Genomic DNA, 27,085 nt, shown 5'->3' on the forward strand with positions numbered 1-27,085 from the left:
AACAGGCTGTAAACCGAAGCATGACTTGTGTTGCATGCACAATCATCATTCAGACCATTTAGATTCTTACTCCTCTTTATTTGTTCAATATGTACAAATCAAAATGTCACATTACATAGCAATGTTTGTAGCTCTCCTTTGGTTCTGTACAAGGTTACTCTGTGCTATAGCCTTTCTACTCACCAAAGCTGTGTTAAGGGCACTTTAGCTAGCGTTCTCCATAAGCATTTAATTTTCAGATATCAAATGTACCAGAAATTACATTTGTTCTCCCTTATTTATTCAAACAGTCCATGTCCAAACTACCTTGGAAATGCTCTGTTCTTTTCATTTTCTCCTATAGAGTTGAAACAGAAAGAACATAGACATAAAAGTGTTGAAATAAAGCTCTACGTTGAGTGGATGCTGTCCACATCACCTATGCTGACATACAGCACATTTACTATAAAGTGCACTGTAACAGTACTTTCATTTGTGTGAAAAGGAATGTTTCTGGTGTAGAAACAAACCAAGTGGAATATGAAGATAGCTTTAAATTTGACATGGAAAGTATCAAGACTAAGATTTGACACCAAAACTTAATGGAGTTTGGGGACTGTGTTCCCCAAAATCCTAAAATGGGTAGTATCATGTACTCTGCATTTCATCACTTTTGGGGAATACATTTTCTATCTTGAAATGTTCAAATATGCTGAATAAGTTCACTCAATTCAAAAGGGCCAACATGTTACAAAAAAAAAAAAAAAGAACACAATCAACATAAACATCAAACAAAACGCCCTAAATGGTTTTAATGTGCCATTTATGCTGGTGAGTATAACCACACAACACTGTGTGTAAATAATGTATCCAGATGCAGGATGGACTACTAGAAATCACAATCAAACACAGACCAGCCTGCTATACCCCTCCATGGTCTAAATATATCCATGGTCCTGTGACGGCCATAATAAACAGGGCAAAGCGGGAGGAAGTTTTTTTAGATTCCTTCAGTCAGAGGAGAAGTGGACCTCCAGAGTGGGCATAGGGGCTTTCTGAGTCTGTGTGCCCCGGGTAAGGTGGAGGTGAATGGGTTCACTGTCCCTGCATGTCACCGGTGCCCTGTGCCTGTGCTGCAGTGGTGCTGAGGTACTGCCAGCTGAGAGCGGCGAGCAGCATGGCAGCAGACAGGTACATGGGCGACAGATGGTGGGTCCTGGAGGCGAGGCTAGACTGTGACAGGGCGGACTTCTCTCGGATTAGAGCCAGGATGTGCAGGGTCTTGTCCCGCGACGGGTCCGTGTGGGAGACCTTCTGTAAAATCTGCAGAGAGGGAGAGCAACGTTGTTTGTGTTAAAGTGCAGCAATAAGGTGGAAGTAGGAGAGCAAAACACGAAAACACACCCACCTCCTGGCTGTACTGGGCGATGATGGTCTGCACAGCACTCATGTTGGTGGCTTCCATCATGAGTGTGACTGCCTGTCCTTTTCTGATCTTCACTACTCTCTGGAACACCATGGGGTTGTTGTAGCATGTCGACAGTGTAGCTATTGCCATCACCTGGACGGGGAAGAATTTAACATACAGTATAGTCAAGTGGAAGAAATGAAGGAAAATAAATGTCTTGACAAAATTGTATGAAAAGTCTCTGTCAGGCCTCTCTTCCTAATCACTACGTTGCTGGAAGGCAGATTAGTAATGAATCAGTGTGTACCTGTGGAATGGCACAGAAATTGAAGACGCTCTGGTTGCGCAGGCGGGACAGGTAGGCAATAACATCCGGGACGTGTCGCAGAGCATCAGTGACTAGCAGGTTGAGACAGGACAGAGCCGACTCCAGCTTCTCCGGCTGGGCCAAGTCCTCCAGACGACCTGCAAACTGACTCCAAGCCTGCACAGGGACACAAAACAATAACACATTACATATGGTACTGTGTTTGTTTTTATTCACTAGTCAGCAGATCAGTAAGAGTCCTGTTGGTTTTTCTTTTACTCTCCCTCTGCTTTCTCCTTTTCTTAAGAGACACAATCAACGAATGACTGACACACAGTATGTGGCACAACTCTCCATGCTGCAAACTTTTAATAGAGACAGAATATCAGTCTCAAAAAGGGTGTGACAAATCTATAAATTCTGCTGATAAAATGTGAGGAAATATTTCAATTTGAGTAAGTTCACTTCCCAATGTACCCCTACTGCATCAACACACACACACACGCAATGAACAAAAAGCTGCACCAGAGGTTATATTAACATACATTTCACAATGCACAATGGAAATAAAAACCACAGAAAAGTATTGTAGAGCATTTTTGTTTACTACCATACTGCAAACAGTGGGGCTCAGGTCGACACACAAGTAAGACAAACACACTCATACCACAGCAAAGGAACGCGTTCTTACCTCTTGTGGCCAGAAGGCACGTCCCTCTTGCGTGTCCTCTAGATAGTCTCGGATGATGTTAGTCTTCTGGAGGAACAGGCCCATGGAGTTGGCCAGCTCAGTGTCGCGCCCCACCTCGGGGTCCTCCAGTTGGGACGCAGAGAACAGCTGAGACAGACCGATACCGACCAGACCCGCCACGTAGTGACAATACTGCGGGATAAAACAAGACAACATGGCATCAACTGTTAGTGTCACAGCATGACATGTTCTGTATGGCAAAATACTGGCTTATGATTGAACACACACAGTGACTGTACTATACAATGTTAAGAGTCATAGGGTTTAGAGGAAGTTCTACGTAGTGTGTGGTAAAATAAGACTGGATCAAAATTAAGCTACCTGAATGACTGAATATACATTAAGACAGAATGAGGCTGCAGAGATACACTTCAATAATAACAACATATTCCTCCAAGCCGAAAACATCTAGGACAAAACTAAAAGTGTCTGCTCTAATCTGCCAGTTTACTCATCTCTTATGTTATGGCCAGTTCAGGGTGCCTGAAACTGTGCCAAAGATCTGTGTTGTTTAGTCATGTTTTTCTTATTGCGATTTAAACGCATGCTCCTGTTACACTCCTGTTATATGTCTAACATTTTCACTGTTATCTTAACATAATAATAACACAAAGTTGACACTTACCAGGTCCCACTCCTTCATGGATCCCACTTTCTTTTCCAAGAAGTCAGCCATTCCTGCTCCCATACGGTGGCAGATGTCTGAGATGACATCTCTGTATTGCTGAGCAAGGTTTCTGAATTCCAGTGATATCTGGATCGCAAGTACACATGAAGATTATAGTTACTGATTTTATTTATAACAGTCTTTAATCTGACTGACAAAGACTTTTATATCACATATCATCATAGATATTAGGCCGGCTTCACACTGGGTGCGTGGCGTGAGCGTGTCAGCTGCGTGGCGTGTCCGTTTTTATTTCGGCTCCCATGTTAACAGGTTAGAACTCGCACACTGCCTGCGTGACACGCATGTCTCAGGTGCAGCTCGAGCCGCATCGAAAACGCGTGCATGCTAGAACTAGAACCGACACCTATTTTTCACACGACACGCAAGCGTGTTGGAAGCGTTTCCAGGCAAAATAGAATAGGAAAAGTTTATATGTAATTTTGACACAAATACATATTAATAAATGACATGTTGATGTTTGAAAGTCTCTAGGTTTTGACATAAATGCAGATATAAATGTAATTTAAAAAAAAAAAAATAATAATAATTATCGATTTTCAAATATTGCACCTGTCAGTACAGAACGAAATATTCGGTAGTGGAGAGCCTAATTTACCTGCCTACAGCCCTTCTATGTACCACCATGCAGTGCTACTGACCGTGGGGAAATCCGACAGAACCTGACGGTCTTTCTCCTGGCTCTCGGTAAAGCACCACCCATCCTGGTACAGGTATGTGTGGAAATCATTCAGCATGGGAACCTTCTTGTCCAGAGGGATAGTCATGTCGTCCTCGACTGTGTCCAGCGCTCGCAGCACCAGGTAGAAAATACAAACTGCATGCCTGGATCAGAAAGACATGTGACAGCTTTAAAAAACACACCTGGAAAATCTTCCATTTGAGTGTGTTTTATACACGCTGACTGAAAAACTGCCTTGTCATTGATTCAAAAATGTATGTAGAGGATTCCCTTTGACCAATGATATATAAAGTGCACACACACACACACTAAAGATGTGAATATACAAAATGTCATCTCTTTACTAACTACTTAAAAGTACTTTACTAAGTACTGTTGGTTGGATAAAAGAAGCTATTTGAAGATATCATCTTCAGGTTATAGGAAATAATGATGGACATTTAATACTATTTTCAGACATTTGATAGACTAAACAATTAACCAAGTGATCATAAAAAATCTATAGATTAAACGTTAATGAGTTAGTTGCAGCCCTAAGTGACATGTTTTACTGTATAATGTGCTTGATCATACTGTATCTTAATAATCTTCCGATATGTACTTTCCTTGGTACAGTAAACAGAGAATAAATACATGTTGTCTCCAGTATTAGGCAAACAAACATAGTGTCACTTCTGATGTGCATTTGAATTGGTCGGCCATGAACTCCAGTATACATTTTGGTTTATTAAGGCTGCTGCCTGTTGTTGAATTAGTTAGCTATTGATAAGAAATATTATGCAATAGGCCTACAGTATGTGTCTAGAAATTCTGGGTGCCTGACACAAACACCTGATATGCATAAAAGCTGTGTCTTCTGTCAGACATAATTGCAACTCCACAGGTGATTTGTTTTCTGGAGTAATAAGACAAATGCACCAGAGAACATAATGGATCCAAATCCAAGTAGGCCTATGTCAACTGCTAGTAGTTTCAACGTTGTAAATATTTTTCAATGTATCTTTTGTTTTGCACATTATGCACATGTTTCACACAGAGTACTAGTGCTACAGAAAAGGGAAGTACCCCAGCCAACGCCCCTGGTTCTGCACTTTAGGAAAGAAAACGCAGACACACGCCTCCTCACCTGGAGCCAGCTTTTATTTACTCACCTTAACTCCCCGTCCAGCGCTTGTATCACAGCTGCAAAACTCCGGCTGGTTTGGTTCAGGTACAGATAGCAGGTCCGCAGACTCAAACTCATGGACTCCTGGCAAAAGAGACAGAAGAACGTCGTGTGTCGGTAAAAGCCTGCGGGTCTAAGGGCGCTGGAGGGACGGGCAGCCTCCTGCAGGCCCCGCTCCCCCAGCCTCCAGCTCGGTAGGAGGGACCGAGGAGCGGTCCCGCAGCCCCGCGGCGTTACCGAGAGAGAGCGCTTGAACACGGACAGAGAGACTGGACACTTGCAGCATACTCCGGCCATACAAATAACCGCACAGTACGACCGAGCCTCTACAAAACGACTCTGTCCATGTCGACGCCACGGCTGGTGGGGAAAATTTGAAACATGTAGAGGACATGCGAGTTGAGGGGTCGAATAAGGTGAAAAACGTTTAGGTAGACGTCTGGGAGAGCTAAATCAAGCCCTCCACTGGATTGAAAACAGTCTAACCCTTTACTGTGTATGGGAGCAGGGTCTGTGCACAGCGTTTGTAGATCTGTTGTTATTATGATTACTCCGCTCCTCCCACGCTAAAAGCCGTAGGCTACGTTTTATAATCTGTTAAAATAGCAAATAAATGTGTCTGCTGCCAAACCCAAGATCTATTTCTGTATCAGAACAGAAACAGAACATTATAGGCTGTAGTGTTTTGAATGTAACACACATAGGCCTAAAATAGTAGCCTTATAGCCTATAGTAGTTGTATCTGCGTAGGCTATGGGATTACCTAATGTTGCCTCTTGGTGATCATCATCATGAGCAGGGATAAGAATACGTTTTGATTTCAGTCACCTGCGACTGCGTAAAAAAAAACCCTGCTAGGCTATACTTTCATCTTTTTTTAACGACTAATATAGAACAACAAAATCATATCAACACTGTCCAAAAGCAGTACCCTGCATACTTGGATAACTGAGGTATTTAGATTACAATGTTGATGACTTGAGGAGTATGGATTTTTTGGGTTCTTCAAAGCTGTTTTAAAATCCTTCTGGGAGTCCTTAGGCCCAAACCTGCAGAAGTGCAGGAGTATTGACAGTCCTATTATGTCTCATTTTGCTTTTACTTGTGTGATTTTATTTTTAATAGCCTACATATTTAATGAGCATTGTTGGAGGGAGCTGGGGATTCCAGATTTTTATTGCCAACAGCTGCTTCTTGTAATTGTGTAATTATGTGCACATGACAATACATAACTTGAAACTCATAGTTAGCTGGATCATGGCCAAAATGTTTTACAGTGAACCCCATAGGCCTATATAATTTAAAATGAGAGCATGCAGGTTATTGTAAAATCACTATGATCTATTTTAGCTGGATGAGAATTAACATGATTATTTTAGCCTGATAACAGCATGTAAACCCGAATAAGTTAGCCACATTTGAAGAACAGGGCCCAGATGTGAATCAATCTGTTTGGGGTGGTTTGCTGCAAAGGATATACACAAATAGTGTGTATGTTGTTGTGAGAGACAGTGGGAACGACAGTAGGATGTATGTGTAGATAGTAAAATCTGTGACCTGTCAGATTCTGTGATGTTAGAGGGTTAACAGTGGACACATATTGATGCTTTGACCAGATATTAACAGGTTAAGTGTTCTATCACTATAATCAAGATGTGTCACTCACTATATTCAAATATAATGGGGTCACGGTTTGCAATAGCTGAGAGTCCAACTGAATTGCCAGTGGTCAGAGGTTTGGAATCAGGCTAATTTTGCATGACAATTTGGCCTATATTCTTGATCAGGTGGCAAAATCTGACCAGGTCACAGAAAAAACCCAGTTTCAGCTGGTACCATACATCTAATGTTAGTTAGTAAGTAAATGCACATCTGCGCAGGTTGGGCTTTGGCACTGTAGTAATGTAGTAGCACCTATAGCCTAGTCAGTCTGCCATACTCTGAACATAGAAATCATTTCTCTACAGGACAGTGTGACAGCTCCCATACTCTCAAAAAAAAGAAATGAGGAAGATCTGGTGTCCAACACTATCCTGAAAAACTATTGATTAACTACATATGATTAGATTCACTTCACAATGCATGGATGCATGTGTTAATGGTGTTAACCTTTTGTTTGGGTCATTTAATAATGCTGCCAACCAAAATTAAGGCATTATAAAGACTCACCGGTCAAAGCACACCTCTCTATTTCTCTCCGGGTCATAATGGTATTAAAACATTGGGATTAACCGTCAAACATGCGCACAGCATCTCTCCCTGCTGTTCAACCCTCCAAGCTTATTATGTTACGTAAAGTCCAAGTCAATGGTCATATCTCCCTGCCTGCCCAACACAGGAGTGAGAGATCTCATTAGTCCAACTAATTGACTGTATTTCCATCGGCTCATGAAGGAGCAAACCACAGCACCATAGGCTGTAGCCAGGTCAATCCATCACAATGCAGGCTATTTGTTGGCCTATAGGTTGCCGTGTTGCTACAGAATAGCCGGTTCGTGCTAATAATGCTATTAAAAGAGGAACATAATGTGCTGCTTGATCCGAAAGGCAAATCTGTAAAGGCAACCATGCATCCAACCCGCATGTTTCTGCTGTCTTCATATTCAAATGACAAATTTATTCTTAGTGTATTTTCAAAAAGAGAGTTTACTCACATAATCCAACTTTGGCATGACGGTTTTGCATCCCCCCATTTTAAACTTAAATAGGTTGAATATCTCTTCTGGGTGGCCCAGTGACTTAAGAATGTCCATGTTGCTTTAGATGTTCAGCTGTAACTGACGAATTGATGTGTAAACCTGGAGAGATGTCCCCCATCAAAGCGAGATACAGCTGCAGCAGCACCGGGAAGAGAATGCGGCTTTCAGTCATAAGTGTCGTCAGATCGACTGACACCTCCGATTGGTTGGCGAGTCATGGGCATAGGGCTCAGTGTCCAATGAGCTACCAGAGTGTCTGGTGTGATGCCCCGCCTCAGCGGACTGTCAGTGGAGCGCGGCTTCTGATTGGTCCGTTATTTATCCTAAAGGGAAACATTGAAATTGTATAATCCTGGCACTAATACTATAGTTGGTTGTGCTCGTAGTGTGTTCACACACTGTCTGTGTGTTATTTATCATCTCGAAAAATAAGGAATGTAATTCATCTTACTAAGCTGTATCTGTTTTTAAATAATTTGTTCATTAATAGTATCAATAGAAAACCTTTTTTATATGTAGCCTAGGATGTTTAGCCTTTTATGCATTTTTGTCTGACTGTAAGGCAATGTGTACTTTTGTTTTTTTAAAAGCTATACACAAACAAAGGTAGCTTCTAAATACAATATACTTTAACAAAAATGGCAAATATGTATATAAACAAAATAGTCACAAATAAAGTGAGGAGACTAGGAAGTTGTACTAAAAAGTTAAATACAACATGATGTATGAATTGCCTGTAAAACATATTTAATTAAAAATGAGTTAAAATAAGGCCTCACTAAGTGTCTTAGCTCCTACTGTTATATATAGTAAAGCCTGGTGAGTCAAGCTTAGCTACCTCATTGCCAAGTAGCATCAACAAGTCAGAGGACATCCAAGCATGGCAAGCATATACCCAGACCTAACATCTCTTTAACTCTCTCTTACTTGCAGTTTCACACACAAATGCACACATTTGCAGACATCAATAAAAGTCTTTCGATTTAAAATATTGACAAATGGAATTTTACAGTAATACAGCTTGTAGCAATGGGTGCACATAAACACCCGCATAGAAAGAAAGAAAGAAGAAGAGTGAGACAGTGTATATTATACCATCAAAAACTTAATAAAACACATTGATTAAAGCCTGGCTGAAAATAGCCTGTGTGTGGGATCAGGTTAACAAACAATTTGAGGACACACACATCCTGGTGAGAACCTGGATGCTTTTCTAGACCCACAAAGACTTTCACAAGTAAGACGACACATATGAAAACACAAAGTTCAGGGAAAAGAACCCTGAGAAACCTGCCTTTTTTCACAGCAGACTTTTAACTTGCCATGGTAGGAAAAGCACAGGTGGAACTAAGTACATTAACGATGGCTCTGTTCTATTTAAGTGTCCCAGTAAGCCGTGTGACAGTGAGCCAGCATGCACAATACTACAACCCTGTCTTACTGCTAATTGGCATACACTAATTAGTTGCACCTGTGCTCTACCTACTATGACACGTCGTAGCAGTTTGCAGCGAAAAAGACCTATTACCAAATTGTGTCCACAACAATCAACAGAGAGCATGAAATGTAATCAGAGTAAAATAAATGTGCCTGGGACACAACTGTGTTTTATTGGTAATTGTGAGGAATGTACTTTAAAGTGAGAAAATAACATTTTTGTAAGCATCCTGATTTGGACCTTAAAGAGATACACCTTTTATGAGAGAGCAGAGAAAGCTGCAGTCAGCTCTGTGTGTGTGCCGACAGCAGCAATCCTATCAGTAGGTTTACTGGCATCAAAGATCCAAGACCAGATCAGGAAAGACACTTTCACCCTTAGTCAATCTCTCTCTCTCTATCACTCTCTCTATCACTCTCTCTCTCTCTCTCTCTCTCTCTCTCTCTCTCTCTCTCTCTCTCTCTCTCTCTCTCTCTCTCAATTTCAAATTTTTAATTTAAAGAGCTTTATTGGCATGACAAGACATTGCTTATATTGCCAAAGCAGATACCATATAAATAAAAGGAAACTGACAATAACTGGCACAACATAAACTATAACATAAACACCAACTTAAACATAAAGTGATAAAAGCATGAGGAGTACAATGGTACAGCAAAATCACTACACAACTTAACACGTTGTTACAACTTCATCACAATTTAACTCTTAACATGTTTACATATTTACAGGAACCTATTGATCTAGGTGGATGTTTTGTTAGGAGTGGTGGTTTACTCCTGTGTGGTGTTTCCGTGGTCATCTCTTAATCTGTGGCAGGAGGCGACATAAGTAGCTGCAGCAGCAGTTTGAATGTCTTTCTATCGCTCTCTCTCTCTCTCTCTCTCTCTCTCTCTCTCTCTATCTCTGTCTCTCTCTCTCTGTCTTTGTGTTGTCTTACATTTGTATTTAAATTGCATGTTTATTTCTGACTGTTTTTTTGGCGTTAACAAGACTACAGCTCTGTGAGACTGAACGCACAGCGGCACTTTAAGCTAAATACTAATGGCAGCATGCCATCATTTGCTAATTAACAAAGTGCAGCTGACGCTGATAGCAATGTTGTTAGTTTTGTAGGTATTTGCTCATAAACTAGAGTTTTCAAGAAATTATAATGATGATGAGCTTAAAATGGCAAGTCATTCAGTCACCCTGAGGGGGACATGAATGTCTGTAATGAATTGTATGGCAATCCCTCAAATAGTTGTTGAGAAATTTTACTCAAAACCACAAATGTAAACTAATGGTGTTGCAAGAGAAACAATCAGGGGATCACCAAAGTCAGTAAGGTTCATCCTTGCACCATGAATGCCATTAAACAAAAACTTCATGGCGAACCATCCAATAGTTATTCAGACATTTTATTTCAAAACCTTGAATAAAAGTTTATATCCTGTGTTGAACACACTCTGACCTGAACGAGCAGAAATGCTACTCTGTCAGAACCCAGACAAATCCTGTCTAACCTGTTATGTTGCATAGCGCAACAGTCTCCTTTGTTTTAACACTGACACTGTCTAAAAACTTTTAAACACAAAGAACGAAGGGTCCTCACCAAAAAGTTAACACAATTTTCTAAATAATGTTTCAAATTCCTATACTTAATAACACACTAATGAATGAGCTCTAATGATGATGCCATACAACAACAAAATTGCTTTACGATAAATTCTCTTTCACAGTGTCTGCTTTGCCATAACATTCAGAAACATGTACGTCTTGGAATCATAGACTGACTTCACAGTGTCTGCTTTGCCATAATGTTCAGAAACATGTACGTCTTGGAAGGTGAACCAAGGACTAATTGTGCAATTATATTTCAATAGGTATCACTCTAGTTTACATAGGGTTAGGGTAGGGTTATGAACTGCAGCCAACCTCTAGCACAGTATGTGTGTCACTGAACCAGAAACATCTCATACATTGTCATAAGTCTTCTACTCTTTTCACTCAATGAGGCAAAACTAACATGTCTTGCAGTTCCAAAGAAAAGCGGGCTTTGAACTTTTTCCTTTTAAACGTCTTTGAACTTGCCAAACTGGAAAAAAGGGTAGATGACCAAGTTGATGACACACACTTGACTTGGCTGAAAGAGGCAAAACGTCAACAGTGTTTGGTAATATCTATATGACCATGAGCATTACCGAGAGGAGGAGCTCATTGTTGAAAGTCACAAACTCTCACAAGCTGTCTCAGTAAGTTAACTTGTTAGGAGTGCAACCAGTCAGCTGTCGCTTGTGGAGCTTTGTTTGTCAGAGCTGTTTCTCTTGTCATCAGGAGACAACTAAATGACTGACTCTACAAGAGAAAAGAGGAGCCACATTTTAACTGAATGATTCCTGAACTACCAGGGCTTAGGAGTCTGGATGGAACTTACCACGTGAGTGAACTCAGTTGTTACTTTGACAAAAACTATGAAGGACAGGTGAAGGGACGTTTCCTTTCATCCTGATAGTGTCTGACTTTTCTTTTACCTTTCTTTGCTGAAATAGCTGAAATATTGCTCAGGCTCTTACATTAATGTATTCTTTCAGTAAAACCATCAATTACTGTTGTCCACAGATGTCCCACGAAGCTAAACAGTATTTGGTTCATTTTTAACAGCCACTGTACATACGCTGTTATCTGATCTTACATGATAATCAGTCTGTTTCTATTCAGGTTAAGTCGTAAACGGTCTCTGTTAAATGGATATGAAAAGGAGCCTCCGCTGTACACAAAGAAATGTTTGGCCAGTCTGAAAACTCTGCCAGACAGATATGAGACTGACAGAGCCACAGAGCATGCCAAACTGAAGTAAGTACTGACTGAAGAAGAGTTACAGTATATACTGTATTATACAGTTCACATGGGGTGGAACTGTTGCCTTAAGCAATGTGTTGCAATAGGAAAGTCGCAGGTTTATTCTGGGTTGTTTAAGGACAGAGGGTATTTCAGATGTCACACATTTTCACTTCCTCTTGGTATTACTAATGTCACAAACATGTCAAGGTGACAGTATTACTGTATGTCATATTATATGCTTTATATGATATATATCGTTATGTTTCACAAGTCCCATATGTCACAGCCCATATGCTCCTAGGCTGCAACAGACAAGTTTACAAGTACAAAATAGGCATGTTTAAGTACAAAATTATACAAAATAATATGGAATCAGTCATGTAAGTGTGTATGAGTGTGTGGAAATGTGCAGCAAAAAGAGAGGGACTGTAAGGAGGTGGTGAGCTTAATGTGTGGCTTCATGTGTGGCTCAGGAAGCTGTAATCCTGTATTGTAGGAATCCTGTAACAAAGAAGAAGAGCCAGCAAAACAGGCACACCTAGTATTTCAATCCTAGAAATATGCTCATAGAACGGACACTTAACATGCCTAATTTGCATTTACTGTTTATTATTGACTTAACAAAAAAGTAAATTATCTGATCTTAAAGGAAAAGTTCAGCATTTTGTGAAATACACTTATTTGCTTTCTTGTAGAGAGTTAGATGAAAATACCACTGTCATGTCTGTCCATTAAAAATGAATCTGCAGTCGGTTAGCTTAGTTTAGCACAAAGACTAGAAACGGGGAAACTGCTAGCGTGGCCTTGTCGAAAGGTAATGCAATCTGCCTGTTATATTGCCTATTAGTATTTCTTGGCTACCTTGGCTTGACTATTTCTTCCAGTCACTTGCTGAAGTCAAAACCAAAATGTGTCACTTTTTTCCTTCAATATTTGTACGGATTGTACAAACAAAATATAACATGTTAATTATTGAGCTTTAGAGGTGCTGGTAGGTGGATTTTGTTACCGTTGGACAGAACCATTACCATTACCATTAGAACCTTTATGCTAAGCTAAGCTAACCAGCTACTTGCTGTTGATACATATTTAATGGACAAACATGAGTGGTATCTACTTTCCCGTCAACCTCTCTGCAAGAAACCAAATAAGTGTATTTCCCAAGATGTCAAACTATTTGTTTAAAAATGTAATAAAATAAAAGTTTGACACCAAAATTCTTATCACGTGTCCAATTGAACTTTGTGCTTAGAAGTGTCAAAACGTATTCCTGAATCTCATTATGTTTATATATCCCGTTTCACAGTGTTTTTGTGTTATTCAGCCAAACTTTGTGTTCCAGGACGAGCTGGGGTCGGCCCTGCACACCTGAAGCCTGTGTGAATGGACGGTCACAACTCCTGACGGACACTGAGAGCTTCTTCCACCAGGTATCATCCTGGGCTGACACACAATACTCTGTGAAGAAAGTATTGGAGCATCTCAAGTTCAGACAAGCCGCCAATGAGATCTTACTCAATGATTCAGTTAACAAGAAATTTATGGAGTTTCGCCGTGACATCACTGAGGAATGTGGTGCAGAAGATAAGCAGCATTCATGGGCCGTTATTGAGAAACAGGAGGAGGTCGTCATGTATGGACCTTATTATCCTAATTACAACAACGGAGAACACAGCGAGGACATTATTATAAAACAAACCCAGGAACTTCTGGAGTCAGAGACTGTCTCAGAGGATTGGAAGGTGTACGTTTTCACCATGAACAGCCCGTGTTTGGCTAGAAACACAGATCCATGCATGCTGAAACTGGCTCAGAAAGCTAAGGAGTGGTGGAGCGTGTATGGAGTAAAGACTCATATCGGTTATGTGAAAAGCTGGGGCTTCAAAGGAGCTAAAGAAAATCTGTTCAGGGATATTAACTACAGCCAAGTGGACCTTATCGATCAGGCTGAGGACCATGAGAACTACGTCAAAGCAGCTGAAAAGGCAGATCTTAATCCTTTATGTGAAAATCTGTTTTCTGATGTGAAATACCTTCAGAGATCTGCAAGGTTCTCTTTGATAAACAGTGTGCAGGAGTCGGACTGGAAGAGTTACTTCAAAAGTATGCATAGCATTTTTGAAAGCAAACCAGAAGAGGAGAAGAAAATCTGCACACAGGAGGTGAACACTGTGATCGAAGCTGCACAAATTCTGCTTTCAGAAAAAAGTGGAAGCTTTGAGGAATATTTAGACAAGGGAGGTGCATTTGCTTTTGATTACACTTTTAGCTCACAAGTATCTGACGTCATCCAGGATCAAATGAGACTCACATTTCAACAGTGTTGGAAGGAGATGGTGCAGGACAAATATGCGGAGATCATCAGGGAGAAGCTGACTGAAGACTTCAATCAATGTGCCATCCAGCTTTTTATCAAAGATATTGTAAAGTTCACAAAAGAATACTTAGAAATTGGAAGGATGCAGTTTTCAGAAGAAGCCCCACAAGTTGTCCGACAACTAAACTCTTTGCCAAGATGATGAGGAAGCTACTGTAAGACTAAATATTTCACACATTTGGTATGCATTTGAAGTGAAATGAATGACGCCAAACTTTTACATCATACATACCATTTGCATTATGTCAAAATGCTTTGTCTTTATTAGTTTCCTCAGTAGAGCTACAGTTGCACACAGAGGAAGGGCATCAGGTAGTGTTAGTCCACATGTCCACATCTTTCACTGTTTTTTTACTTACAAAATATCATCACTGGTGTATTACAATTATACTGGAGTGGAGTTTTTACATATATGCTCATATATTTGTTGATAATTACATGTGGCGATGTCCCACATTAACACGTTGCCCCAGCCCCCCATGCTTGTCATAAGCAAATTAAAGCATGAAGTATTTGGTAACAATCTGTACAGTCTTGATACAATACACCGTCATGAAGTCTATCAAACTACCTTCAGCTAATAGATTATGGTTAGATGATTGTGTGGTTTGGGGCTGTGCCTTTTAATAATAAATACTGGCAGGATTAAAGATGATTACACTTTTTTTCTGGATGCACATCTGTACTTGTGTCAGCAGAGGGGGCTATGTGCCACAACTTCTATCTGCATTCATAATGTGCAACTGAACTTTCTGCATAGGTAGTTTATTATGTATTTTTTCATAGAGATGTCAATACTGACAGAAAAGCCACGCCGTTCAGGAAACTGTCCAGAAACAAAGTGGGAGATCATGTATACTGAAGGTCATATCTCTGGTGTTGAGGAGTGATGATGTCTTTCAATAAGTTTAGAAGAAATGCTCATGATTATCTTCTCTTTGTAAAATTAGATGTACTGTGAAATTACACCTGTGCATTACAATCAATGGTATTACATATACGTGACTGTAATCATTGAATGTCAAATTTGGGAAATGTTTAAAGGGTCAGTTCACGCGAATCACAATTCACATACATATCCGTTTCTATTTTGAGATATTGCTGCTCAGACTGAGCTGCCCTGTTACAGCTAAGATGACTGCATGTTTGAGTGTTGTGCTAAATTAATTGACATCCTTTGAAAATCTATACAAATAGCAAAGTGCTTTACTGGATCATCTGGATAATCCAAAGACTCATCACATTTGAACAGTTTGAATCATCTACCAAACATACAAAATACTGATCACATTGAGGTCTGTGGATTATTAAGTAACCGGCACATCGTTTGTTCTGTAAACAGACATAGCTCTTGAGTTTTTGAAAAATTTATTTTCATTCACCTCCATTGCATGCAATGCAAGTAAATAGGCCTACCCCTTGTGAGTGTGAAAATATATAGTTGTTGTTTTTCTTATTAATGTGAACTGACCCTTTAAGTACACTTGCTACTCCATGGTGCTACGTTTGACTTTAAAGGGTGCTGTTGTGATTCTTGTGTGTGTCCATCATTCTTTGGCAATTTGTCCATATTAATATGAAAATGAAGACAAATATATTGAAATAAAAATAACTCAGGGAAATAAAGTCTGACCATTACTGTTATTTGTTACTGGTTTATGTTACAGTATCAGTCATTTAATGCCCCTGCACTGGACAGACAAAAAACGTTTTTTCACTTGTTGCAGTTTCTCATACCAAGAGCTGTGTGTGTCTAATCACAGTGCTACTCTTTAACAAACTGCATTCAGTCCGTTGATTGCTGTGAGTGAACGCACAGTATCTGTGCAGTTCTGTTTAAGATCTCCATTTCTTTTGTGGCGCCCACATATTTGTCCCAGAGCATTGCACTGAAGGCCCTGTACTGTGTGTAGGCTGCAGGAACATCTGCATCCAGAGCGTCAATCAGCTTTCTGCAGACACTTGTCTCTCAGGAGAGTTTAATCGGCATGGTTTGAGATGCTGGTTAGGTCTTCTAGGCCAGGATTAGGTTGTTCCAGGGCTCAGCTTTGGAGCCAGAAGACCCACCGTGGCCACCAGGGGACATCTTGAGAGGAATGGTCCCACTTTGAGTTGTCATGTAGGCTGGCAAGGCTGAAATCTAGAGGGATAGAGAAGAAAAGGGTGAGAAGGCCCGTATGGGAAGATGTTATGTAATCAGTCCTATGTGGGTGTTCCTTCCACTTTACACTGAGATCAAATATTAAAAATAGGACATTTATCTTTTCCTTTTCTTGTCCCATTATTTGGCATGTGGGAGTCATCAATGTAGTACAAGAGTGCAAAATAGGACTCCGTATTGTAGAATTTGGGTTATAATAATCATGTCTAAGCAATAGTTTAACTCTTGTCTGTTCCAGGTGATACACTTTTCTGGGCTTATTAGACTACTACTATTACTCTAGCTGAATTTAATGAGCCTTTTTTGTCATCACAACCACCAACTCTAAAACACATTTTGGAAGTAAAAATCCTCTGAAATTCAACTAAAAAGTCGTTCAACCTGTGCATGTGCACTGTGTTGTGTGTACAAGCTGTGAGTGTCCGGCTCCGTCTTTATCTGACGAGGCTCCTCTGTGGTGTTGGAGGCCCGGGGAGTGCTGCTTGGCGTGACCGGAGTGCCCTCACTGCCTGGGGTCCCTGTGGAGCACCAGAGCTGAGGTCATTACACATTCACAGAATGCATGCACATGTAAATGGTACTAGTTAGTAAGTTTTAGCTATGCCCTAGTCTCGCATTGCCAGACCTTCCGCCACAGAGCTGCGGAGGAGAGTCTGGCGAAATATGCTCTGGTTTATTGGCATTTCTTTAAACCAATCACAATCATCTTGGGCAGCGCTAAGTGCCGCAAGGAGCAACGGCCCCTTTGCGAAATAGCCTCGGGAAGGAACTTATTTGGGTGGAACATGTGTATGTTCAAAAGTTGTTTAGGTCGTGCAACAGTCATCAATTCTTTCAATTTACATGAGATTGGACAGACAGTCTGTCTCAATTTACCCTGCAGAGATCTGAGGAGCAGTTAACCATAGTCCTCATAAATCGACCGGAGTTTAAAATGCCTACACAAAGAAAACGGAAGGTAACGGACCCCCAACCGAAATGAAAGAAATCCGGCAGAATTTCCGGCGGCACCTGAACAATCCCGGAAGTGGAACATCATGGATATGGACTAGCTATGCCCCTGCTTATCTAATAACTATACCTACATACATAAATACACAAACGTAAGTGATGTGGTTTTGAAGCTAACCAGTTTGGGACTTGTTGAGGTTCTTGGGTTTGCGTTTACGGGTCTGGATCCCCTCTTTCTTCATAGCCAGGGGTCGTGGTACCTGTCAGGACACAAAGACAAAGGAATCAGTCAACAACAGCAGACTGAAGTAAGATAAGTGTAGCATCCGTGGAGGAATGGTGAAAATGTTCTTTTAGTAAGGTGAGGTCAACATTCAGAGATGCAAAGGAAAAAGGAGATGGCAGAAAAGTTTCTCTTGTCCTCAAAACTTGCCCATTTTTTCTACTAATTTCTGGAGATACTGTACATTTTCAAAGTCTCTGGGAATGATCATTTAAAGTAAATAATATGTTTTCAACTGGCTATATACAAGATTCCAGCATTATCAGAGATGCACTTGCTCTTCCTCCCCTTCTCCGTTCTTTCCCTCTCTCTCACCCCATGGAGTTTCATGTAGAGGCCACAGGCGTTGCAGACCGGCTCTCCCTCTGCGTTTCGTCGCCACAGGGTGGTAGTGGTGGTGTGACAGTTGGTGCAGGACAGGCCCACCCTCCTCGAGGCAGACTGTAGTATATAAAATGTCAGAGCCATCATTTTAAAAAGGAGAAAAAGAAAGTACGTTAATTTTACACTGCAGTAGTTAACATCCATGTAACACACCGTATTACTTCACTGTATGGTACAGAGTACAAAAGTGCTCTGCTGTCACCCACCAGTCGTCTTTGAGGTTTGATGAGAGGTCTGTTGATGCCGTTCATCTTGTGGTACAGTCCGCAGGCATTGCACAGGTAGTGGCCGGTACCATCCCGCCTCCAGAGAGGGGTTGACATCGCCCCGCAGTTCACACACTCTCGCCCCTCAGCAAAGTCATCAAACAGGTCTGTAGGAGGATGACAAGAAATAAATATGATACGCTAAAACATCAGTTTTTCTTTTCCCTTAAGCCTGATCAAACAGTAATTTGCTTCTGTCATGTAAAAACTGTGGGTTATTTTTTAACATCATCTTCAATCATCCACCAACATACCTTCTCTAACTCTCAAAACTGCACAGGATGAACTAAAAACTTCCATCCTGGTCAAGTTGAAGCCACAGCTATTTTTCTGAGAAGTTATTATTTTACTAATAGTGTTTTGGCAATAACTTGGTAAATCTGATGATGATAATTCAGTATCCATTGCCAGCCATTGCAAAGAACATTAAATAGACTTTACATAATTCCCACGTTACACATATTCAGCTTGTATTACAGACCAAACCGAGCTAATTTCTATGATTCTTAGAGAAATTAACATCCAGCTGAGTTTATGCCACAAACAATCCTTCCACTCTGCACTTCCCTGCACTGTCAAACCCTGATTATCAAATGCAGTGGCATCTCTACACCAGCAGGAGGAGCGGGCTGCAGTTTCACAGGCCCACACACCAGCAGCCTGGAATCCCTCCTTATCTCGCAGCTCCCCTTGAGATAAAGAGCCGGCTGGAAATAGAGACGGAATAGAGCTTCATCATATTCAAATAGAGACTCTGTTTATCACATCCCTTTCTCCCTCTCTCTCAGCTAGCATGACATCTCATAAATATAATCCTCACTCATCTCACCTCTCTCATGTTGCACAGAACAGAGAACCACTTTAAGCCATTCAGGCTAAGGAGGCATCAATCTGTGGTATGATGATGTGACAGCACAGGCTACAGTATTTATCAGCTGCTATGAGCTTATGCTGAGAATAGATTGAGGCAATGTGCAAAACATCAGCATATTAACCGCAAAAAGCCACATTTAAATCAGATCATATTGTTGTTTTTAACTGTACGTTTCACTGTGCATAATTACTTTTCTTCAGATAGCGTTAATCTGGCCTCCATCTGCTTCTCCCTCACTGCAGAGTCTAACTGATACATGTGCAGGCCTCCTCCAAGGCTGAGAGCAAAACAGAGACAGCAGGGCAAGCTAACCTTGAGCCAGGCAATTGTAGCCAACACAACACAGCAACACAAGACAATACACAAAAGAGTCCATGTCTATCTAAATGGAGGTTCATGTTTTCCAGCGCTTTAAGAGGACATACAGTAGGTGAAAACAGCTGCGACACATGAAGAAGAACTGTCTGCACAAGTATTGAATTGTGTTTTTTAGTTGTCACAGTGTTGGCAGTTTATAAGAGAATACAGTGGCAACATTTAAAAGTAACAAAGTTTATTTACTCAGCTTTATCTACAATCTTTTTTTATTCTACATGAATATTTCTTTTGATCTTGGACATTTTTACTCAATCTGACAGCTGATGACTTTGGAAATAAAGACTGCATGCAAAACATATCAAAATGTTAAAAATGTTACTTAGCTAATAATAATAGAGGGGCCTTTCTCAATGGTGGAAAGTAATTAAGTACATTTACTTAAATATTGTACTTAAGTACAAATTTAAGGGTACACTTAACTTGAGAATCTTAACTTTATACTTAATATTGCACTTTTTACCCCACTACATTTATTTGACAGATGTAGTTACAAATATTGTTTTACAGAAAAAAACACAAGATGAATCTATAAAACATGATGCATTGTTGTAAATGAAACAGTTTATGAAATAGTTTAAATTAGCTCCATCCAAGATTAAATTCAGTGCACACATTAAAGTATCTGTAATAATATTCTAATGATTACAGTTTTAGTACAGGAGTTTTACTTGTAATGGAGTATTTTTACAGCTTGGTAATGTTACTTGTATTTACTTTATCTTACTATTCTTTTCATATTTTATGCATTTTACATGCATTGCTTTTTAAAATATACTTTAGTAAATCTTTTGATATTTTTCCACCGATGTTTACCTGAATGCTAAGTAAACTGTAAAACTATGTGTGTGCATTATTTGCCAACATGATGCCGTGCAAAGGGAGAGAAACTGTGAAAGTCACCAGTTGGCTTTTTATTTTATAATACAGGATGGGTCACAGGCTCCTTGTGTGAGGGAGACACGTTGAACTTTCATCCCTGCTCCTATCAGAATGATAATACAGATATTATGTAATGATGTTTATCCAAAAAATATATAATAAATAGTTTTTTGTAGTCAGCAAAGGTATAGCTGATTACATTTAATACTTTTCCAATTTAAGTAAGATTACATTTATGAAAGAATGATCATATCAAGGCAGAACGTGACAAACATCTGAGCTTAAAACCGTTTTATACGCCATTTATAATGTCAAAGTAATTGGGCTGCTTCTCTGGAAAAATAAGACATAAATAAAGTTGAAAAAAAAAGTTGCTAACTTAATTTAAGCAACTTTTAAATATGAAATATTTTCACAGATGTTCTAAAGTTCCTTAAGCTACATATTATGCTAATTCTCACTGACACTGATCATTAAAGGAATTCTCATGTGATTTATTTGGTCTTTCATTGACTGAGAAGGAAAAGCCAATCACTTCACAGCTGAGGGAGTTTCCCCTTTTCTCCTGCACACAGAACAATAGAGAGACTTTCACTGCACGGCTGAATGCCACTTCACCAAACACTTAGATTTGATTTAATTTGATGTGATTGTAAAACAATGAGGTGAAGTTGTTACTGAAACGCCTATGAAGAAAAGCGCTGAGTAAACAGGTTATATATACTGTGAGTTGAGTGTGATTGTAATCAGATGAAGAGGTCAGTGGGGATCAATGCTGTTATCTGTCACACTGTTGTACAGCGGATCCTTTTCTTTCTTCATCACACAGTTAGAAGAGGTGGCCTTGTAGGGAACGTTTAGGACTGATAAATAATCAGAATCAGTCAGTCAGCTCTATATCGCCTGCAGCTTGTTCCAGATTATATTGAGCACTTATATTGTTTAATATCCCATTTAGAGAATGTGTGACGTGCACCAACAACACCAAAACAAATTCCTTGTATGTGTTAAAAAACGTACTTGGCAATAAAACCCTTTCTGATTCTGATTCTGATTCTGATTCTGATTCTGATTCTGAAATGCAGCAGCATCACTCCTCACTGGTATCAGGAAGAGAGGCCATATCTGCCAGTGCTGGCTACTAGTGAAGTACAGAATTGATTTTAAGATTATTTTATTTGTTTTTAAAGAACTGCATGGACCGGTACAGGTTACTTTTTTGAACTGATCATCTCCTATTTCACCTCCCGACCCCTCACATCTGGAGATCAATCACTGCTCGCCATTCCACACACACAGTTAAAACCCAAAGGTGATCGAGCAGCTTCACTTGTTGGCCCTATATTATAGAATAATTTACCTCTAACAATTAGATCTCCCCCCTCCATTGACACCTTTAAAACCCGTCGACAGACCCATCTCTTTTCTTTGGCCACCTAATTATCATCCTGAAGACAGGTTTTCATTTGTTCGTATTGTATTTTGTTGTTTATGCAATGCTGTTTGTGCTATTATTATTATATATGTTTGTGCTAATATTCTATGTGTTTTTATTTGATCGTTATTGTGTTTTATTGACTCTCTTTGTAAAGCACCTCGGTCTGTTGCTTTTAAATGTGCTCTATAAATAAACTTGACATGACAATACAAAGCATTTTAAGTGCAGTCAGACACAGAAAGAGTAAGCTGATATTTATAAATGAGTAATTTAAAAATTGATAAAACTACTAATAATACTAAGTGATATGTTTAATGATGATCCGGCCCATCAGATTACAGTGTAAATTACATGATAATGAAATGGGGATATATTCATGAATGAACGAATGAACGAATGAAAAGGTTTAGATGCCCATCACCCTCAAATGTAGATAATGGAAGAAACACAGGTCAAATAAACTCAATACTGATAATGTAGACTACACAAGGTGCAAGTCATCAAAAAATGACAACATAAGCAAAATCAGTGTGTTGCAATATATGGTCCAGAATAGCCTATAGCCATAGCCCTGTAGGGACATAAACTGTAGCAGGTTATAGTTACTCCTGACATAAAAGCTGTTTCAATGAAAAAGGATCCACTATATCCTCACTAAAAGATTTGAGTCTTCAGCTGAGTCCTGTACTGCTGATCAGATCACACACACACACACACACACACACACACACACACACACACACACACACACACACACTTTAAATTAAATAAAAATCTGACCTCAGTCAAACACAACTCATAAACTATAATCCCTATAAACTGTTTTATCAATGCCTGTATCCATTCAGGTTCAGTTAAATATTAATTTATATCACTCCAATAATAGCTTTATTTGATTTCTGAAAATAAACAAAACATGTTTGTTATATTGTGTGGCTATTAACTGCAGTCTTTAGGCTCACTGTCATTATACTCAATCTGGCTTGTTGGTTTGTTTTATTCATTAAGGAAATCATTATAAATTTTGGTTTAAATGGCCTCCTGAATTAAAAAGGTAGTCTTTTATATGGAATCCTTGTCTTTTTTTCAATTCAAAATACATTGAAGGAATTTCCCTCAATGACTTTGATTTTTTTAAAACGTTTTTCTTACTTTTAAAAGTGTGAAATGTCACTTGGAGGCACATGGAATACGTAGCCTAAGTGTAGGTCTAGTTAAAAAAGTAATAGGCCTCTAGGTCTAACTAAAACGTGATAATGCAGCGATACAGAGAGAAGCAGCGAGCAGTCTCACCTACAGGACGCTCAACAAATCACATAGGCCTAATCTCACACTTTAAGCAGGTTAAATTTACCGCTATTTTAGGGTGAAAGTAGCCAGACATATCATAGTTATTGGACCTAATTAAAAGAAAAGTGCTTTCCATTTCATATTACATGTCGTGAAAATACATTACTGACATTAGAAATGGTGTTACTTAAAGAAATCCTTCTGCAGAGACTCGCCGTGTCTGCGTTGAATATATCACAGTGATTATTGATCTCACGTGGCAGCCTAACTTTCTAAAACTCGTTATTGTTTTTAGTTGCTGTGTTGTTTTAATCAAAAACTTATGAATAAAAACAAAACATGCACGCGCCCTGCCTCATTTCGCCTAAATTCAAAGTTTTAGAAATGTTCGTTCTGTAGAAATTTGATGAACTATAATTTGGCCTCATTGTCAGAAAAAAATAAAATAAAATTGGGCTGAAATTTAAACTTGTCTCTTACTTCAGTGACATCTAATTGATTCTTTTACCAGGCTTTGTGTTAAATATAATTTTGTTATGTTGTATTACTGTATTATAATATTGATTTATTTGTAATTTTAAATCATAATTTAAATTAGTGCAATCTGGTGTGTTTAGTGTGTTTTTTCAACTAATACTGCCTTAATGTTAATGGGTTTTAATTAAGAGAGTATTTCTAATATAGGCTATACATGCAGACGAAACAGGTTTTTTAATAAATATAGGCTCATAGTCTATATTTTTCTTTTTTAAGAGAATCCTGTTCTGTAAAAAAAAAAAACATTGATTTTCCAACTTGCAACCTCTCACCTCGTTCATGTTTTGTATGGCCATTAAGCTACTCTTCATTAATCGTTGACAGATAAATAAATAAAAGAGACATGCTTCTCTCGTTTTTCTCCCTGACAATGAAGCTAATAGTTTGACATTCTTTACATTTCTGTCTGGATGACAGAATTTCATAAAAACACATTGTAGGCCTATTGGGGAAAAAATGTTCAGCATGACATTTACACATAATATTTCAATGTTACCTTATTTTCCTGTTGCTCACCTATGTTTGGATGCCGTGTTGTGCCATGAGGAGCGCCGGTTTGGAGACCGTGGAGGACCGGGCTATCAAAGGGGGACGCCGACCAAGTTCCACCCACGTTCGGGCTTATGTAGGTCGGGTAGGGGCTGTGATACGGCCCGCTGAGGCTCCGCGCGCCGTAGTGCTCCCTCCCGTTGGTAGAGATGTTTAACGGGCTGCTGTAAGAAGCCGTCTCCCGGACAGTGGCCACCCCGGAGGACAGAGGTGGGCTGGTGGAGAAGGCGAAGCGCGGAGACGCCGGGGAGTGGTTGTACGAGGGCACCGAGTCGGAGCACGGCTGAGCCCAGGCAGAGTGGCTCGACACGGTACTGCTCTGCTGCGACGCACCGGGCGTCTGGAGGTAGGGCAGCGCCGGGATCATGGGGGTGACGACCCGGGTAGTGGGCACATAAACCGGAGAGGTGCCCGCCGAGGCGTTGTGCAGAAATCCGGCCTCATAGGAAGAGGGTCCGTGGTTGGTTGTCATTATGCCCTGATACATATCCTCTCCTTGAAGCTGTACATCCGTGTTGATAGAAGGGATAATGTAGTGTGGATGCAGTCACGCACAGGAGGAGTATTAACGCAAAAATAGGCTAGCCTATATAGTTTAATACAATCCGCAAAGCTCTCTCGTCCTTAATAAAATTAGATCTGCTAGGAAATGAAGCAACATTCAGAAAAATAAGAATAAAACTGAGAGGGGACATGAGAGAGGAGGAGGAGGAGGAGAAGTGAGAGACTTTTGTGATCAAGATCCAGCTGTTATCATCTCTCTCTCTCTCTCTCTCTCTCTCTCTCTCTCTCTCTCTCTCTCTCTCTCTCTCTCTCTCTCTCTCTCTCTTCAAGCCAAAAACTTTATAATGAAACCTAATAACTTTACAAAAATTTGACCAACCAAATTTTAGAATATTTTATTCTAGATATTTGAAGTGACTTTGCTTTATAAATGGTATCCAGACTTTAAAAAAATAAAAGCCTTTAAAATAAATATATCTCATTAGTTAATGTCCTCTCTGCTAAGTTCGATAAAACAGCGTTTTTGTTTGTGTTTTCTTTTTGTAGATTGTGGTGATAATTTTAACACACAAAATGTGTGATTTAAATGAATAACGTTTTCAGTAGAGTTGTTGGTCTCTTCCCTGTTACAGACATACAGTAGGCCTATATAATAGAAGATCATAAACCATTTCAAAATATCTGTAAATAAAATTATTTTTAACGTTAAAGCAACTTTTATTAAAGTCCCTGAGTTGCTTCCAAATCCCAAGCTAAATCCTCCATTCAATCAATACCAACTCTCTTTAACATTTGTCAACATTTTCTTCGTAACTTAATATGAAAAAAACGCAGTAGGCCTAGGTCTACATTGTTTGTTTAATTTGCCCATTAAAACGACCTCAGTCTTTTCATTAAATGGTGATCGGTGGATTTCCGAGTATAGGCTAATCTTTTCGATGAAATCACCACAATATTCTGTCTATGGTGCTTTTATTACAGTGATCTCTTTTTCCCCCAGCGGTATCTAAAGTAATAATAGGCTATATACACTTCATAATATGCGTATTATTTTTCTGCAAACGTGTACATGTATATTTCTCCTATGTTGTCTATGTGAATTAAAAATAAATCCAGTTAAAAACGTATTAGCCTGGTGATATTTGGTATATATTTCGCAGCAGTGTGCTGCTTTACAAGCTCAAAAAAAAGTTTGATTATTCTAGTAAGCGATCAAGATATTTTAAAGTTGATTAACACGTAGTGGCCGTTATTAACGACATATCAAGTGCACAGTTTAATCAATCCTTTTCCCCAAACGTATCCGTTATAGACACATATAGGCCTACCTCGTATTTAAATGTATTAGCAGTGACTGAGGGGGGTCTAACAGAACATTGATTTGATTATGACTTCTTGGCTTCCATTAATGTGCTGACCTGCCATTTACATTTCTAATAAGCAACACCAAGGCCTACTCTTTTTTTGTCTTTATGACAAAAATGAAAAATTGTGCTGGATGCTTGACGCGCCTTAGTCGGACGTCCCGGGCTGTTGTTGTCCTCATGGGGACAGATTTATACCTGTCATCAACACCAGTCAACGTAAACACACGAGGCCATTTCATTGTGCAGCCACTTCCCACAAGACAGCCTCATTGAGTTATGTGGCTCTATGAGGCTGCCAATACAGTCCAGTGTGTGTGTGTGTGTGTGTGTGTGTGTGTGTGTGTGTGTGTGTGTGTGTGTGTGTGTGTGTGTGTGTGTGTGTGTGTGTGTGTGTGACAGAGAGAGACAGAGAGAGAGAGATAAGGTGGTAAGAGGGTGCAGTTTCATTATTTATGTTGCCCTCTAGTAACTTTCTTATCCATAAGAGGAAATTCACTATGTTGTACATTATCTGATTAGAAGGCAATCATATGATGAATATTAGCGTAGTTATCTACACTTTAAAATTGAAACATAACATTCATTATGACTCCATTCCATTTAAGTGCCTCAGTGAGCATGGGCAATAGCAGGTCCCTGGAACTGGCAAACCTAAATGGAATGCAGCCATCATTAATTGTAATTAATTACACATAGGCTACAGTGGTTTTCCTGCTATTACAAGTTAAACGTGTCTACTGTAAAATCAATTTAAAAAATAATTATAAACGTGATATGTTCCTTTGAGTTCAGCAACTTTGAGCTTTTTATTGATGCACAAGGCACAAACTTCTGAAAATAATCATCATCACAACAGTGCTTTCATCCCAGGTGTTCATACAGGTGTTCTCCTGTAGCCCATTGGTTC

General features: G+C 39.6%; 3 protein-coding genes across 7 annotated transcripts; 1 reads left to right on the plus strand and 2 right to left on the minus strand.

Annotated features, from left to right (window-relative positions):
- Positions 1-57: 57 nt before the first annotated feature.
- Positions 58-7,888, minus strand: fdft1 (farnesyl-diphosphate farnesyltransferase 1). 2 transcript variants are annotated; one of them, XM_031322016.2, is made up of 8 exons: positions 7,635-7,888; positions 4,967-5,064; positions 3,775-3,958; positions 3,071-3,199; positions 2,386-2,577; positions 1,695-1,871; positions 1,388-1,540; positions 58-1,302 (listed from the first exon to the last, which is right to left on the minus strand). In XM_031322016.2, the coding sequence occupies exons 1-8, from the start codon at positions 7,731-7,733 to the stop codon at positions 1,075-1,077; spliced, it is 1,260 nt and encodes a 419-aa protein (XP_031177876.1). In that variant the 5' UTR covers positions 7,734-7,888; the 3' UTR covers positions 58-1,074. The 2 variants fall into 2 exon arrangements, with proteins under 2 accessions (XP_031177876.1, XP_031177875.1); XM_031322015.2 differs by lacking the exon at positions 7,635-7,888 and having other exon boundaries at positions 4,967-5,637.
- A 3,394-nt stretch (positions 7,889-11,282) lies between these two features.
- Positions 11,283-15,953, plus strand: LOC116066269. 4 transcript variants are annotated; one of them, XM_031322233.2, is made up of 3 exons: positions 11,283-11,536; positions 11,803-11,952; positions 13,265-15,953. In XM_031322233.2, exons 1-3 carry the CDS (start codon positions 11,523-11,525, stop codon positions 14,457-14,459), a joined length of 1,359 nt encoding a protein of 452 aa, XP_031178093.1. In that variant the 5' UTR covers positions 11,283-11,522; the 3' UTR covers positions 14,460-15,953. The 4 variants fall into 4 exon arrangements, with proteins under 4 accessions (XP_031178093.1, XP_031178094.1, XP_031178095.1 ...); XM_031322234.2 differs by having other exon boundaries at positions 11,285-11,536; positions 11,818-11,952; XM_031322235.2 differs by having other exon boundaries at positions 11,288-11,536; positions 13,283-15,953.
- Positions 14,576-25,036, minus strand: gata4 (GATA binding protein 4). Its single transcript, XM_031322236.2, has 6 exons — positions 24,275-25,036; positions 18,303-18,469; positions 18,028-18,153; positions 17,608-17,689; positions 16,860-16,996; positions 14,576-16,457 (listed from the first exon to the last, which is right to left on the minus strand). The coding sequence occupies exons 1-6, from the start codon at positions 24,792-24,794 to the stop codon at positions 16,332-16,334; spliced, it is 1,158 nt and encodes a 385-aa protein (XP_031178096.1). The 5' UTR covers positions 24,795-25,036; the 3' UTR covers positions 14,576-16,331.
- Positions 25,037-27,085: the final 2,049 nt, after the last annotated feature.

Source organism: Sander lucioperca, chromosome 19, assembly GCF_008315115.2.
Source record: "Sander lucioperca isolate FBNREF2018 chromosome 19, SLUC_FBN_1.2, whole genome shotgun sequence".
Classification (NCBI taxonomy): domain Eukaryota; kingdom Metazoa; phylum Chordata; class Actinopteri; order Perciformes; family Percidae; genus Sander; species Sander lucioperca.